At 47.9% G+C, this 15,830-nt stretch overlaps 2 protein-coding genes across 2 annotated transcripts in view; one reads left to right on the top strand and one right to left on the bottom strand.

Annotated features, from left to right (window-relative positions):
• LOC144500567 (uncharacterized) overlaps nucleotides 1-15,830 on the bottom strand; it is a 1,101,151-nt gene that overhangs the window by 977,680 nt on the left and 107,641 nt on the right. The gene's annotated exons all lie outside the window — the stretch shown is intronic.
• Nucleotides 1-15,830, top strand: part of LOC144500258 (vasoactive intestinal polypeptide receptor-like) — a 248,782-nt gene that overhangs the window by 150,540 nt on the left and 82,412 nt on the right. The window contains exon 6 of the mRNA XM_078222934.1: nucleotides 13,552-13,655. Coding sequence (XP_078079060.1) covers nucleotides 13,552-13,655 — 104 coding nt within the window. The remainder of the gene's footprint in view (nucleotides 1-13,551; nucleotides 13,656-15,830) is intronic.

Raw genomic sequence — 15,830 nt, forward strand, 5'->3', positions numbered from 1 at the left:
CCTGCACCAGTTCCTCAGCCACGTGTTTATCCGCCCAAGCATCCTACTCCTGCCCTCACTGGCATGTGGCTCAGGTAGCAATCCTGAGATTACTACCCTCAGGATCCTGCTTTTTAACTTCCTTCCAAGCTCTTTGTACTCACTCTTTAGGACCTCCTCACTCTTCCTTCCCACGTCATTGGTACCGACGTGTACCACGACATCTGGCTGATCACCTTCCCACTTTAGAACGCTGTGCACGCGATCAGAGACATCGCTGACCTTGGCACCTGGGAGGCAACAAACCATGCGGGAGTCTCTGTCCCGACCACAGAACCTCCGGTCCGTACCTCTGACCATCGAGTCCCCTATCACTACTGCTCTCCTCTTCTTCATCCCACCCTTTTGCGCTGTAGAACCAGACGCAGTATCAGAGTTCCGGCTGTCGCAGCTTGTCCCAGGTAAAGCATCTCCCACAACAGTATCCAATTCAGTATACCTGTTGTGGAGGGGTATGTCCACAGGGGAACCCTGCTCTGCCTGTCCTTTCACACTGCCATTTCCTCTCCTTACAGTAACCCAATTTCCTGTGCTCTGCTGCTTAGGTGTAACTATCTCCCTAAAGCTACTGTCTATATACTTCTCATTCTCCCGAATTAGATGGAGGTCATCAAGCTCCTTCTCCAGTTCCCTTACACGCTTTGCTAGCAGCTGCAGCTGAATGCATCTTTTGCAGGTGCTGTCTCAGGGATACCGGAGGTCTCCCTGATCTCCCACATCCTGCAAGAGGGGCATTCCAACATCCTGCCTGGCATTTTTTTTTAGTCTGGGGAAAAACAAGAATAAACTTTCTGGGAAAGAAAAAACTTACTCTCGCCTCTGCCTGTTCTCGCCGAAGCCCGTTTTGAGCCAAAGCCCTTCAGCTCTCACTCTGCCCCTGGCTCACTCGGCTGCCCGCTAACGACGCTGCCCGCTCAAAGGTGCGGCCTACTTTTAAACCCTCCAAAACTTTCCCAGGCTGCTGCTGGGCCTACTTCCTGTTTTGAAAAAAAACCTCCGATTTTTTTCGCTAATTTAACTGAAAAATAAAAGTGGTACTGGGGAAGTTGCTAGAGTATATTATCAAGGATTTCAAACTCAGCATTTGGAAGGCAGTGGTATAATCAGACAAAGTCAGCAAGGATTTACAAAAGGGAAATCATGCTTGATGAATCTATTGGAATTCTTTGGGGATGTACTGAGTTGACTGCGGAGAACCAGTGGATGTGGTTTATTTAGACTTTCAGAAGGCTTTCAACAAGGTCTCACATAACAGACTACTATGTAAAGCTAAAGCACATGGGATTGCAGGTAATGTTTTGAGATAGATAGAAAGCTGGTGAGCAGATAGGAAGCAAAAATAAGTGAGTCATTTTCTGATTGCCAGTCAATGACTAGTGTGGTCCCGCAGGGATCTGTGCGAGGACCCCAACTGTTTACATTATATATTCATGATTTGGAAGAGGGAACTGAATGTATTTTCTTCAAATTTGCAGATGATACAAAGTTGGGTGGGAGGGTGAGCTGTGAGGAGGATGCAGAGATGCTTCAGCGTGATTTGGGTAGGCTGAGTGTGTGAGCATATGCATAGTAGATGCAGTATAATGTGGATAAATGTGAGGTTATCCACTTTGGTAGCAATAATAGGAAGACAGATTCTTATTTGAATGGGTGTAAATTGAGAGAGGTGGATACTCAGTGAAACCTTGGTGTCCTCCTGCATCAGTACACGATGCACGTGTACTGATGCACGAGTATCAGTGCATCATGGCAGAGTAGGCTCGAAGGTCTGAATGGCCTACTCCTGCTTCCAGTTTCTATGTTTCCCTCCTCTTAGATTCTAAGCCCTGGCTAATAAAGGCAAGTATCCCAGATACCTCTGAACTACCTTATCTACCTGTCCTGCTGCCTGTGGGGATCAATCGACAAGCACCTCAAAGTCCCTCTGATCCTCTGGACTCCCTTGCACCCTACCGTTCTGCATTAACATTTTGTGCTGCCCATCTGTATGACTGGACAGCGTGAACCATCTTTATTAGGTTGGAAATTAGCGTTAAATGTTTTCAGCGTAACCTTTGCAATTTAAGTGCATTTATACACTAATGTACTTCACATGGGCTCAGATGCACAGAAGTTCAAGGTTAAACAGGTAACTGACAGTGATCGAATGGCTTAATTATCTCTCACATACTTACCGAGACACTTGTGCTAAGGCGCACAGGCATCAACAGTCACCTCAACGTTTCGATAGAGCAGGAATTGAGAGCATTTAAACACCCCTGGGCATCCAGTGAGTAATTCTGGCTTTGGTTGAGGAATCAATCCCCCATTCATACCATTGATCCTATAAGAAAAATCAGTTCTAATTTACAGCCATTCAACCTACAACATGGTTTTAAGGAACCAATAAGGTAGACAAGGTGGACAAACCCTGATAGGATATACCCCAGAATACTGAGAGAGGCAAGGGAGAAAATTGCTGGGGCCTCGAGAAATCTTCATATCCTCACTGGCCACAGGGGAGGTCCCAGAGGATTGGAGAATAGCCAATACTGTTCCTTTGTTTAAGAAGGGTAGCAAGAATAATCCAGGTAATTACAGGCTGGTGAGCCTTACGTCAGTGGTAGGGAAATTATTAGAGAGGATTCTTCAAGACAGGATTTACTCCACTTGGAAATAAGTGGACGTATTAGCGAGAGGCAACATGGTTTTGTGAAGGGAAAGTCATGTCTCACTAACTTGATTGAGTTTTTCGAGGAAGTGACGAAGATGATTGATGAGGATAGAGCAGTAGATGGTGTCTACATGGATTTCAGTAAGGCCTTTGACAAGGTCCCTCAGACTGGCAGACTGGTACAGAAGGTGAAGTCGCATGGGATCAGAGGTGAGCTGGCAAGGTGGATGCAGAACCGGCTCAGTCATAGAAGACAGAGGGCAGCAGTGGAAGGGTGCGTTTCTGAATGGAGGGCTGTGACAAGTGGCGTTCCTCAGGGATCAGTGCTGGGACCTTTGCTGTTTGTAATATATATAAATGATTTGGAGGAAAATGTAACTGGTTTGATTAGTAAGTTTGCGGACGACACAAAGATTGGTGGATTTGCAGACAGTGATGAGGACCGTCAGAGGATACAGAAGGATATAGGTCAGTTGGAGACTTGGGCAGAGAGATGGCAGATGGAGTTTAATCTGGACAAATGTGAGGTAATGCATTTTGGAAAGTCTAATAAAGATAGAAAATATACAGTAAATGGCAGAACCCTAAAGAGTATTGATAGGCAAAGGGATCTGTGTACAGGAACACAGGTCACTGAAAGTGGCAACACAGGTGGATAAGGTAGCCTAGAAAGCATACGGCATGCTTGCCTTCATCGGCCAGGGCATTGAGTTTAAAAATTGGCAAATCACGTTGCAGCTTTATAGAACCTTAGCTAGGCCGCACTTGGAATATAGTGTTCAGTTCTGGTCGCCACCCTACCAAAAGGATGTGGAGGCTTTGGAGAGGGTACAGAAAAGATTTACGAGGGTGTTGCCTGGTATGGAGGGCATTAGCTATGAGGAGAGGTTGGAGAAACTGGAACAACGGAGGTTAAGGGGCGACTTGATAGATGTCTACGAGATTATAAGGGGCGTGGACAGAGTGGATAGTCAGAAGCTTTTTCCCAGGGTGGAAGAGTCAATTGCTAGGGGGCACAGGTTTAAGGTGCGAGGGGCAAGGTTTAAAGGAGATGTACGAGGCAACTTTTTTACACAGAGGGTGGTGGGTGCCTGGAACCCGCTGCCGGGGGATTTAGTGGAAGCAGATACGGTAGTGACTTTTAAGGGACGTCTTGACAAATACATAAATAGGATGGGAATAGAGGGATATGGTCCCCGGAAGGGTAGGTGGTTTTAGTTCAGTCGGGCAGCATGGTTGGTGCAGGCTCAGAGGGCCGAAAGGCCTGTTCCTCTGCTGTAATTTTCTTTGTTCTTTGTTCAATTGTGTCTGAAGTCCGAGGACTGCACATAAACTAAGTGAACTCAAAGAGGATGAACTCTTTGGTCCAGGTGGATTGCATCTAAGTTCTTCAGAAGAGTTTAGGGAAGAGGCCTTGTTGCACATATTTAATAATTTGTCTCAAAAAGATCTCGCCCCAGAAGACTGGTAAATAGATAAATAATTCTTATATTTAAGAAGGGGGACAGAACAATTCCAGGCAATGATAGACCAGTCAGCGTAACACCAGTAGCAAGAAACATAATAGAATTCTTATTGAAGGACAGAAGTGAGGAACATTTAGAAATGCAAAATTTAATCATAAATAGCTTAAAAGGGAAAAACTTGCTTGATCAAATTTATTGACTATTTTGTGGAGGCAGCAGAGAGTGTAGGCAATGGTAATGCAGTAAATGGAATTCACATAGAGTTTCAAAAGGTTTTTGGTCTGGTGCCCCATAAGAGACTGAAGAGTAAACTCAAGGAATGTGGAGTCAGGGGACAAGCAACAGTGAAAGGAAAATACTATGGATGCTGGAACTCTGAAATTGAAACAGAAGGTGCTGGAAATACTCAGCAAGTCAAGCAGCATCTGTAGAGAGAAACAGGGTTAAAATTTCAGGTCAATGATCTTCCATCAGAACTGAGGAAAGGTAGAAATGTGATAGGTTTTAAACTAGTGACAGAATAAATGCAAAGTGATGCATTTTGGTAGAACTAATGTAGGGGGGAGCTATACGACAAATGGCAGAACCATAAAGGGTGTAGATACGCAGAGGGACCTGGGTGTGCAAGTCCACAGATCCTTGAAGGTGACGTCACAGGTGGAGAAGGTAGTGAATAAGGCATATGGCATGCTTGCCTTTATAGGACGGGGCATAGAGTATAAAAGTTGGGGTCTGATGTTGCAGTTGTATAGAACGTTGGTTTGGCCGCGTTTGGAATACTGCGCCCAGTTCTGGTCGCTACACTACCAGAAGGACGTGGAGGCTTTAGAGAGAGTGCAGAGGAGGTTTACCAGGATGTTGCCTGGTATGGAAGGGCTTAGTTATGAGGAGAGATTGGGTAAACTGGGATTGTTCTCACTGGAAAGACGGAGGATGAGGGGTGACCTAATAGAGGTGTATAAAATTATGAAAGGCATCGATAGGGTGAACGGTGGGAAGCTTTTTCCCAGGTCGGTGGTGACGTTCACGAGGGGTCATAGGTTCAAGGTGAGGGGGGGAGGTTTAACACGGATATCAGAAGGACGTATTTTACACAGAGGGTGGTGGGGCCTGGAAGGGAAGGGCTGTGATAGGGTGGAGAGCAGGAGAGATTAAATAATAAAAGATTTCATGATGCCAAAACCAAAGAGAGTGGTAATTGGTATAGAAGAGGAATAAATGTTCTGGCTAGATGAGGTATGAAATAGTCTGAAATAGCAAACATCTGAATGCCACATGAAGGGATAATGAAACAAAAAAAAAACAACAAAAGAAAACATAAAACAAGATGGAGGCAGAGGTTATGATGTAAAGTTATTGAACTCATTACTAATCGGGCAGCACAATGGTTTGCACTGCTGCCTCACAGTGCCAAGGATCCGGGCTCAATTCCAGCCTCGGTCTGTGTGGAGGCTGCACATTCTACCCGTGTCTGCGTGGGTTTCCTCCAGGTCCTCCAGTTTCCTCCCACAGTCCAAAGATGTACAGGGTAGGTGGATTGACCATGCTAAATGTGCGGGGTTATGGAGAAATGGTGGAGAGGAGGGCCTGGGTGGACCTCTTTTGGAGAGTCAGTGCAGACTTGATGGGCCAAACAACCTCTTTCTGCATTGTAAGGATTCTTTGGTTCTGTGGAGTTCAGAAAGCTGCAGAATGCCGATTTGAAAGGTAAGGTGCTTGCATTGAGCTTCAATGGAACACTGTAGCAGGCCAAGGACAGGAAGGTCAAAGTGGGAGCAAGGTGGAGAATTGAAATGTCAGGCTACAGGAACCTTGGGGTCGTGCTTACACTGAAAGGTGTTGTTCCACAAAGCAGTCACCCAGTTTGTGTTTGGAATCCCCAGTGTAGAGGAGACCACATGGTGAACAGCAAATACAGTGGACTAAACAGGAGGAAGTAAACTGCTGTTTCACGAGGAAGGAGTGTTTGAGGCCGCGAACAGTCAGAGGTGAAAGGGCAAGTGTTTTATCTCTTTCCTGAGGAGCTGGGGAAGGAGGGGGTGTTTGGGGTGACCGAGCAGACCATAGCGTCACAGAAGGAATCGTCCCTTCAAAACACTGAAATGAGGAGGATAGGGGACGATGTGTTTGGTGGAACTGTGGAAAATGATGGAGGATAATCCGTTTCTTAGAATCTTAGAATCCCTACAGCACAGAAAGAGGCCATTCGGCCCACGAGTCTGCACCAAGCACAATCCCACCCAGGCCCTACCCCCGTATCCTGACATATTTTACCCGCTAATCCCTCTAATGTGCGCATCTCAGGACACTAAGGGCAATTTTTAGCATGGCCAATCAACCTAACCCGCACATCTTTGGACTGTGGGAGGAACCGGAGCTCCCGGAGGAAACCCACGCAGACACAAGGAGAATGTGCAAATTCCACACAGACAGTGATCCAAGCTGGGAATCGAACCCAGGACCCTGGAGCTGTGAAGCAGCAGTGCTAACCACTGTGCTACCGTGCCGCCTGAAAGAACATAGAATCATTGAATCGCTACAGTGTTGAAGGAGGCCATTTGGCCCATCGAGCTTGCACCGACAATTCCACCCAGACCCCATTCTCACTTATTTACCTTACTCGCCCCCTGACACTAAGAGGCAATTTAGCATGACCAATCAGCCCAGCCTGTACATCTTTGGACTGTGGAAGGAAACTGGAGCACCCGGAGGAAACCCACACAGACACGGGGAGAACATACAAACGGCACACAGTGACCCAGGCCGGAATTGAACCCGGGTCCCTGGCACTGTGAGGCAGCAGTGCTAACCACTGTGCCAACTGTGCCAACCATGGAGGCTGGTGGGGTGGAAGGTAAGGGAACAGGGGCACTATTATGGTTTTGAGAGGTAGCAGGAAGGCTGAGAGAAGAAATACATGAAATGGATTGGATGCAGTGGACAGCTCTGTCAACCTGCCTGTCGGGGTGGGATCTTTGATTGAAAATAGAAGGATGACATATCAGAAGTGCTGTTGTGGAAGTTCGCATCATCAGAACCGATGCAACAGAGATGGAAAAACTGGAAGAATGCAATACATTCCTTACAGGAAGTGGGTGAGGAAGTGATGCGCATTATCACACATGAGGCTTGAGATGCTCAAGGAAATAAAGGCTTTTATTTACTATTACAACGAAGCTACCATGTATAGTACACGATCCCAGACTGAGGGGTCCCAGACAGAGCAGTGACCTTTATACCTCTCCCAGGAGGCGGAGCCCGACTGGGATGTACCATAATAACTATAATATAGGTGTAACAGCCCAACCCTAACGCCAACAGCAACAAGTAGAACAACCCATCCCTAACCCCAACAGCAACATATATACATACTCGTAGTACTGGCCAGACCCTGGCTCAGTACTGCCTAGTGGGAACCAACGATGGTTCACCACATTCACCCCTCCTTTGAAGACAAAGGCCGGCGGGGTACAAAAAAAACAGAATAATTTGTCATTAGTCTATAAGTTCAGACGGTCAGGGGGACCGCACCGTCGTTGTGACCTCCTCAACACCGGTGATGACACCGGAGTAGGCACTCACGGTGGCGTTCTCCCCAAGGCGATGTCCAACGGTTCCTCCACAGTCTCACTGGCCGGCTGACCCCGAGGTGATGATAATCCGTTGAGTTCCGACACGCCCTGAAGTGGTGACCATCTCCTGGACTCAGGCAAGCTGTACACGGGAGTAAAAGGGTTAAGTAATGGTCCCGATGCTGCCTGCGCCGTGTCAGGAGGGGAAACAATAGTTGGGGGGTCTCTAACAGGAGGTATGGGAGCGACAGGGGTTTCTACGTCCCCTGCTGGCGCCAGTCTCGAATCGAGACCGTGTCCTCTCGCCCGTCAGGGTATGCCACATAGGCATACTGAGGGTTGGCGTGGAGGAGATGGATCTGTTCGACCAACGGGTCAGACTTGCGGGCCCTTACATGTCGCCGCAGGAGGACAGGTCCTGAGTACGTCAACCAAGACGGTAATGAGGTCCCAGAGGAAGACTTCCGAGGGAATGAAAACAGCCTCTCATGAGGAGTTGCGTTGGTTGCCATACACAGGAGTGAGCGTATGGAATGGAGCGCATCAGGGAGCACCTCTTGCCAACGGGAGACTGGAAGGCTTTTTGACTTCAACGCCAGTAAGACAGCCTTCCAAACTGTAGCATTCTCACGTTCCACCTGTCCGTTACCCCTAGGGTTGTAGCTCGTGGTTCTACTAGAGGCAATCCCGTATGAGAGCAGGTATTTCCTCAAGTCATCGCTCATGAACGACGAGCCCCTATCGCTGTGAATGTAGCAGGGGTACCCGAACAGAGTAAAAAGATCACGGAATGCCTTGATAACCGTGGCAGCGGATGTATCAGAGCAGGGAATAACAAAAGGGAATCTCGAGTACTCATCAATGATGTTGAGGAAGTACACATTCCGATCTGTCGAGGGAAGGGGGCCCTTAAAGTCGACACTCAGTCTTTCGAAGGGACGAGTGGCCTTGACTAGTTGTGCCCGGTCAGGTCTGTAAAAGTGCTGTTTGCATTCCGCGCATACCCGACAACTTCTCGTTATGGACCTGACATTCTCCACCGAGTAGGGCAGATTGCAGGCTTTTACGAAGTGGTAGAGCCGAGTGACCCCAGGATGGCATAGGTCATTATGGAGAGCCTGAAAACGGTCCTCCTGTATACTGGCGCATGTTCCACGCGAGAGGGCATCCGAGGGCTCGTTGAGTTTCCCTGGACGATACATGATGTCGTAATTATAGGTGGAGAGTTCGATTCTCCACCTCAAGATCTTGTCGTTCTTGATCTTGCCCCGCAGCGTGTTATTGAACATGAACGCCACGGACCGCTAGTCCGTGATCAGGGTGAACCGTTTTCCCGCCAAGTAATGGCGTCAATGCCTGACGGCCTCCACAATGGCCTGGGCCTCCTTTTCCACCGCTGAATGTCGAATTTCGGGCCCTTGGAGGGTGCGGGGAAAAAAGGCGACGGGCCTGCCCGCCTGGTTAAGTGTGGCGGCCAGGGCGAAATCAGATGCATCGCTCTCCACCTGAAAGGGGATGGACTCATCAACAGCGTGCATCGTGGCTTTCGCGATGTCGGCTTTTAGTTTATCAAAGGCCAATCGAGCCTCTGGTGTTAGGGGAAAAGAGGTGGACTTGATGAGCGGACGGGCTTTGTCCGCGTAATTGGGAACCCACTGTGCATAGTAAGAGAAGAAGCCTAAGCATCTTCTCAGTGCTTTTGCGCTAGTGGGCAGGGGAAGTTCAAGGAGGGGATGCATACGGTCTGGATCAGGGCCAATGACCCCGTTTTCCACCACGTATCCGAGGATGGCTAAACGGCGCGTACGAAACACACACTTCTCCCTGTTGTAGGTCAGATTCAGGCGAGATGCAGTGCGTAGGAACTTAAGGAGATTTGTGTCGTGGTCCTGCTGGTCATGGCCGCAGATGGTGACGTTATCCAGGTACGGGAAGGTAGCCCGCAGTCCGTTATGGTCCACTATTCGGTCCATAGCACGCTGGAAGACCGAGACCCCATTGGTGACACCAAAAGGAACCCTGAGAAAGTGATACAAGCGACCATCCGCCTCAAAAGCCGTGTATTGTCGGTCCTCTGGGCGAATGGGGAGTTGGTGGTAGGCAGACTTGAGGTCTATGGTGGAGAACACCCGGTACTGCGCAATCTGGTTGACCATGTCAGATATGCGCGGGAGGGGATACGCATCCAGCTGCGTGTATCTATTAATGGTCTGACTATAGTCAATGACCATCCGGGGTTTGTTCCCACTCTTGACCACCACGACCTGCGCTCTCCATGGACTAGCACTAGATTGTATGATCCCTTCCTTGAGGAGCCGCTGAACTTCAGATCGAATGAAGATCCGATCCTCAGCGCTGTAACGCCTACTCTTAGTCGCGATGGGCTTGCAGCCTGGCACAAGATTCTGGAACAGGGAGGGTGTGGTAATCTTCAGCGTCGAGAGGCTACAGGCGGGGCGCGTTGGGCAATTTGGAAGCTGCTGTTCTCCCACTGAAAGCGGAGGGAGTGGCCCACCGTACTGTAGGGTTACACTCTTCAAGTGGACCATGAAATTTAGTCCGAGGAGTATTGGCGCGCAAAGGTGCGGTAACACCAGGAGCTTGAAGCGCTCGTAAACCGTGCCCTGCAACGTTAAATTTACCACACAACTCCCTAGCACGGTGACAGACCGGGACCTTGATGCCATCGAAATCGTCTGTTTGAAAGGTTGGATTTGGAGGCCACACCGCTTCACAGCGTCTGGGTGAATAAAACTCTCAGTGCTCCCGCTGTCAAACAGACAATAAATCAAGTGTTTGTTTACCTGAATGTCCATCATAGACTTGTCGAGTCTGTGAGGCTTGGCCTGGTCCAGGATGATCGATGCCACCGTTGGTTCGTGAGCGCCACTGCAGGCAGCTGAGATAGATGAAGGTGACCCCTGCTGGTCGTTCACGGTCGGTGCCGACCAACATGGCTGCTCCCATAGGTCGCACGTGGGTGATGGCCCCAAAATCAGCGACCCCTGGTGGTCGCTCATCTCTTGCGACTCCGTCGATTGTAATGGTGGCGTCCTGGCCTCGCACGTGGACGAAACCCTCGACAATGCCGACGACGAAGAACCGGGCTCCGGGGTGTCGCAGGCCACACTGCTGTTCCTGGAAGTAAGTTTGGATCGGCATACCTTCGAATAGTGCCCCTTCTTACCGCAGGCGGAGCACAACACAGCTTTAGCGGGACATCGCTGCCGAGTGTGCTTCACTCCCCCACAGAAGTAACACCGCGGGCCGCCCGGAGCTGCTGCCGTCGTCAGGCCTGAGTGGGGGCACGCCATCACGCAGCTTTTCGAACCCGAGGGACGAGGAGGGATCAGCGACTGCTCCTGCCACGTTGTCTCCACGTGGTCTTCGGGATACAATACTAGGCTTTTGGAGGCCGTCTCCAACGTATCCGCTAGTTCTATCGACTTAGTGAGATCAAGATTACCTTGCTCCAACAGTCTGAGTCGGATATAAGATGATCCGATTCCCGCCACAAATGCATCTCGGGCGAGGTCGTTCATGTTCTGGTCTGCCGACACTGCTTTGCAGTTACAGCCCCTGGCTAGCTGTAGGAGCTCGTTCACATACTCTTCCGTCGTTTCGCCGGGCTGCCGTCGTCGAGTGGCTAAGAGGTATCAAGCATGCATCTTGTTTGGCGGTTTAATGTAACGCTTCTTAAGAAGCTCGAGGGCCCTTGTGTGGTCGGTGGCCACATGGATCGCGAGATATACGGTGTCGCTTACCCTCGCGTGGAGGACCTGGAGTCTGTCGTCGTCTGTGGTGACCGCTGCGGAGGCTGCAAGGTAGTCCTCAAAACATTTCAACCAGTGGTTGAAGGTGTTAGAGGCACCCGCCGCACGTGGATCCAGTGTAAGACGTTCGGGTTTTAACATTTGCTCCATACTCTCTGTATCGTTTTCTTTTTTTTTAACGACGAGAGTTTAATTAATAGTAAATAAAATTGATGCGCGTTATCACACACGAGGCTTGAGATGCTCAAGGAAATAAAGGCTTTTATTTACTATTACAACGAAGCTACCATGTATAGTACACGATCCCAGACTGAGGGGTCCCAGACAGAGCAGTGACCTTTATACCTCTCCCAGGAGGCGGAGCCCGACTGGGATGTACCATAATAACTATAATACAGGTGTAACAGCCCAACCCTAACCCCAACAGCAACAAGTAGAACAACCCATCCCTAACCCCAACAGCAACATATATACATACTCGTAGTACTGGCCAGACCCTGGCTCAGTACTACCTAGTGGGAACCAACGATGGTTCACCACAGGAAGTGTACTTGAGGTGGGAGCCTGTGGATTCAGAGTGAATATTGATTGATATTCTCAAAGTTATAATTACACAGTTGATTCAGAGATGAAAGCATTGGGATTCTATCTCGCCGCATGACTCACTTCTCCTTCTGATTGCTTTCAACATTTCCTACCAGTAAATGTAATAAAACGTAAAGCTCTTGGTGACCACAATCTAATATTGAAACCAAAATAATTAAACTGAACTGCATGGTCCGTCGTCATGCTTCACAAATTTTGAGTGACTAATTTAAATTTGTACTTTGAAGAAGTTCAAGCCACAGTTTAGAAAGATGCATTTACCAAGCACCTTTCACCAGTACAAGACAGCGCAAAGTGCTACACAGCTGTTGAAACCTTTTGAATTGTTGTCACTGTTGTATTGTAAGAACAGTAAGAAGTCTCACAACACCAGGTTAAAGTCCAACAGGTTTATTTGGTAGCACAAGCCACTAGCTTTCGGAGCGCTGCCCCTTCATCGGGTAAGTGGGAGTTCTGTTTACAAGCTGTACTGTAAGAAAACAGAGCAACCAATTGCACAGGGCAAGATTCCACAAAGAACAAAAGGATAAATGACCAGATAATGTGATTTTTTATGTTGGTTGAGGAAAATATGTAGCCAGGACACCAAAAGACCTCCCTTTCTTTTCTTCGCATTGTTCTATGGGGCTTTTCATGTCCATTTGGAAAGGAAGCTGAGGTTTAACATCTTCTCTGAGGAAAGAGCACCAGTTGACACTGCTGCACTCCCTCAGTGCTGTACTGGATCATCCACCTGGATTTTACTTTCCAGAGTGTGGCTTGAATCCACAACCTTTGACTCAGGAATAAGAGTGCTCCCCCCTCAAACACAGCTAAAGGTCAAAACTGATTGGACCTGATACTTTAAGGGACCTTGCTCCCCATTAAACAATTTCTGTGACATCAAGAACATCAAGAGGGTAAAATTTCAATTATTAGCAGAAGTTATTGATGAATTTAATATTTCAGGAATGCAGGCAGGTTTGTGTTCTTCCTCCTCTCTGTCAAAATCGAGGGACATTGTCCAAACTCCTCATTCTTTCCCCAGATGGCAAAATTATGTTGATCCCTCAGTTTTCAGTTTTTTAACTCTGGTTTGATGCGACTCATATCAGCTTGCGATGATTCTCTTGTCTTCTCTTTCATCCTGAACTCTTGAATTAACCTTTCACCCTGATATTAATGAAAAGGGTACCACGTCAAAGCTGCCATCTATGTGACAAAAGTAAAACCAGAAAATATGAGAAACATTCAGCAGGTCAGTCGGCATCTGTGGGGAGAGGAATGACTATCACTCCGATGAAACCTGGTTAACTCTGTTTTCTTGGTCCAAAGTTGCTGCCTGACCAGGGGAGGTTTCCTGGCATTTTTTTTTTTTAATTTCAGATCTCCCAGCATGACTGTGGCAGGGAGACAGTCAATCGTTATTAACCATGGTTCTAATGATATTGATCCTCCTGTAGGGAATGTGAGCAGGCAGTGCACTGATGAAGGTTGGACTGAGTTGCAACACGCTTACTCTGACGCATGTGGAATTGACATTAGCAACATGGAGGCCGATGTGGAGGTCAGTCATTCTGTTCAAGCCATTGTCTCCAAGTATTGGATTTATATCCCCCATACTGACCAGCATCATTTTACTTAGGCTGGTTAAAATAAACTTTCCAGCATATCTCCTCTCCCTTCCCTAAATTATTATTCATCCACAGAAGAATGAATAATTACATCTGGATCATACTGAACTGGCCAGAAATTTGTTTTGGATGACAGGACTAAATGGTTCGGATCATGTTGGCTCCCCGATGGTGATTCCATTTTATTAATGGCAGTTGAGTGAAACATGTCCAAAGATGTGCGGGTTAGGTTGATTGGCCATGGTAAATTGACCTTAGTGTCAGGGGCAATTAGCAGGGTAAATATGTGGAGTTACAGGAATACGGCCTGGGTGGGATTGTGGTCGGTGCAGACTTGATGGGCCAAATGGCCTCCTTCAGCACTGTAGGGATTCTATGATTCTATAAAGTAGGGATATAGCAAGCAGCCAATCTGATACCTCCAGATTAGCCCTACTATTCTCTCTCATATACTTATCAAACCTTTCCTTAACTGTATTCATACAACTAATCTCAGTCACTCCCTGTTCAAGATCTTCCGGCACTGCCGGCGGAATCTTCTGCTCCCGCTGATGGCGAACCCGTGCCACAGGTTTCCTGATGGAATGGGGCGGCACGGTAGCACAGTGGTTAGCACTGCTGCTTCACAGCTCCAGGGTCCCGGGTTCGATTCCCGGCTCGGGTCACTGTCTGTGTGGAGTTTGCACATTCTCCTCGTGTCTGCGTGGGTTTCCTCCGGGCGCTCCGGTTTCCTCCCACAGTCCAAAGATGTGCGGGTTAGGTTGATTGGCCAGGTTAAAATTGCCCCTGAGGTGTGTAGGTTAGAGGGATTAGCGGGTAAATATGTGGGAGTAGGGCCTGGGTGGGATTGTGGTCGGTGCAGACTCGATGGGCCGAATGGCCTCCTTCTGCACTGTAGGGTTTCTATGATTCTATGATTTCTATGAAACCAATGGGAAATCCCATTGATGGCGGCAGAGCCAGAAGATCCTGCTGCCACGATCTCACCACGGTGAGAAGCCCACCCCCTGTGTTGATCAGTTCCACATTCACACCAATTTGATGGTGAAGAAGCTCCTTTTGAATTGTGAGCATTTTATATTAACCACCTCTAGTTCTGCTCTTTGTCACAATGGGAATTGATCACTCTGCGCCTTCATTGGGCAGAATTTTCTGTTTATTTGGCGGGAAAAGCAGGGCGTGGTCCGTCGACTGCACTGCCAGAATTTCCTGCCATAATTTCAGACAATTTGTTGAGAAAAGTGAGGAAAAGCTCGGCGGGTCCCACAACGTCACTCTACCAGCAATAGCAGCATTCAAAATATTGGGGCACCAATCAAAATAAATAAAAGATTCCCTCAGACCCAGGGGACCCTATTTTACCATTTTGATTCTAAGTGCTGGGTGGACTTGAAACTGGGAGTGTTTCAGATCCAACCTCTGGACCCGTTTTCCAGCACCCCCATACGCACTCTGCCTGAAAAAATACCAGCAATTCCGAATCACGCTACAGGAGCCTGTGGGCTGGGCTGAATGCGCCTGAATCCCTGTCGGTCCAATCGGTGCCTCCAACTGCATATCTCTGGTCTCAATCTTGTCAATCTTCTCTGCACCCTCTCCAGTGCCTCTATATCCTTTCTGGTCTAAGCAAGATTTGATACAAGTTTAACATAACTTCACTACTTTTCAATTTTAAGCTTCTAGAAATGAATGCACGTGTTCCATTTGACCCTCTTTAGCCTTTGTCACTTCCTTTACCCTCAACTTTTCCCTTATGTCTGTGATGATCACTGATGCCACTTTCATGTTAACTTTTCATCAGAATGTATTTTTCCCAGACTTTGTTGAAAACTATTTTAAATGTTTCCCATTGCTTTCCCTCATTGTTTGCCAAGACTGTTGTCCATTTTATTTTCCAAAGTTCTAATCCCAACCTCTCAGAATTTGCTTTTCCCCACTTCTTTGCTCTGAGACTTTGTCGCACTTGCATCCTTCTCAATTATTGTCTCAAAACATACAATATTATGATCACTATTGCCCAGAGATTGATGCCTCTTATCTATACTTGTTCATACTGGATCCAACAACAACCTGTATTTATATCGCACCTTTAACATCACAAGGCACTT

Source organism: Mustelus asterias, chromosome 11, assembly GCF_964213995.1.
Source record: "Mustelus asterias chromosome 11, sMusAst1.hap1.1, whole genome shotgun sequence".
Taxonomy (NCBI): Eukaryota; Metazoa; Chordata; class Chondrichthyes; order Carcharhiniformes; family Triakidae; genus Mustelus; species Mustelus asterias.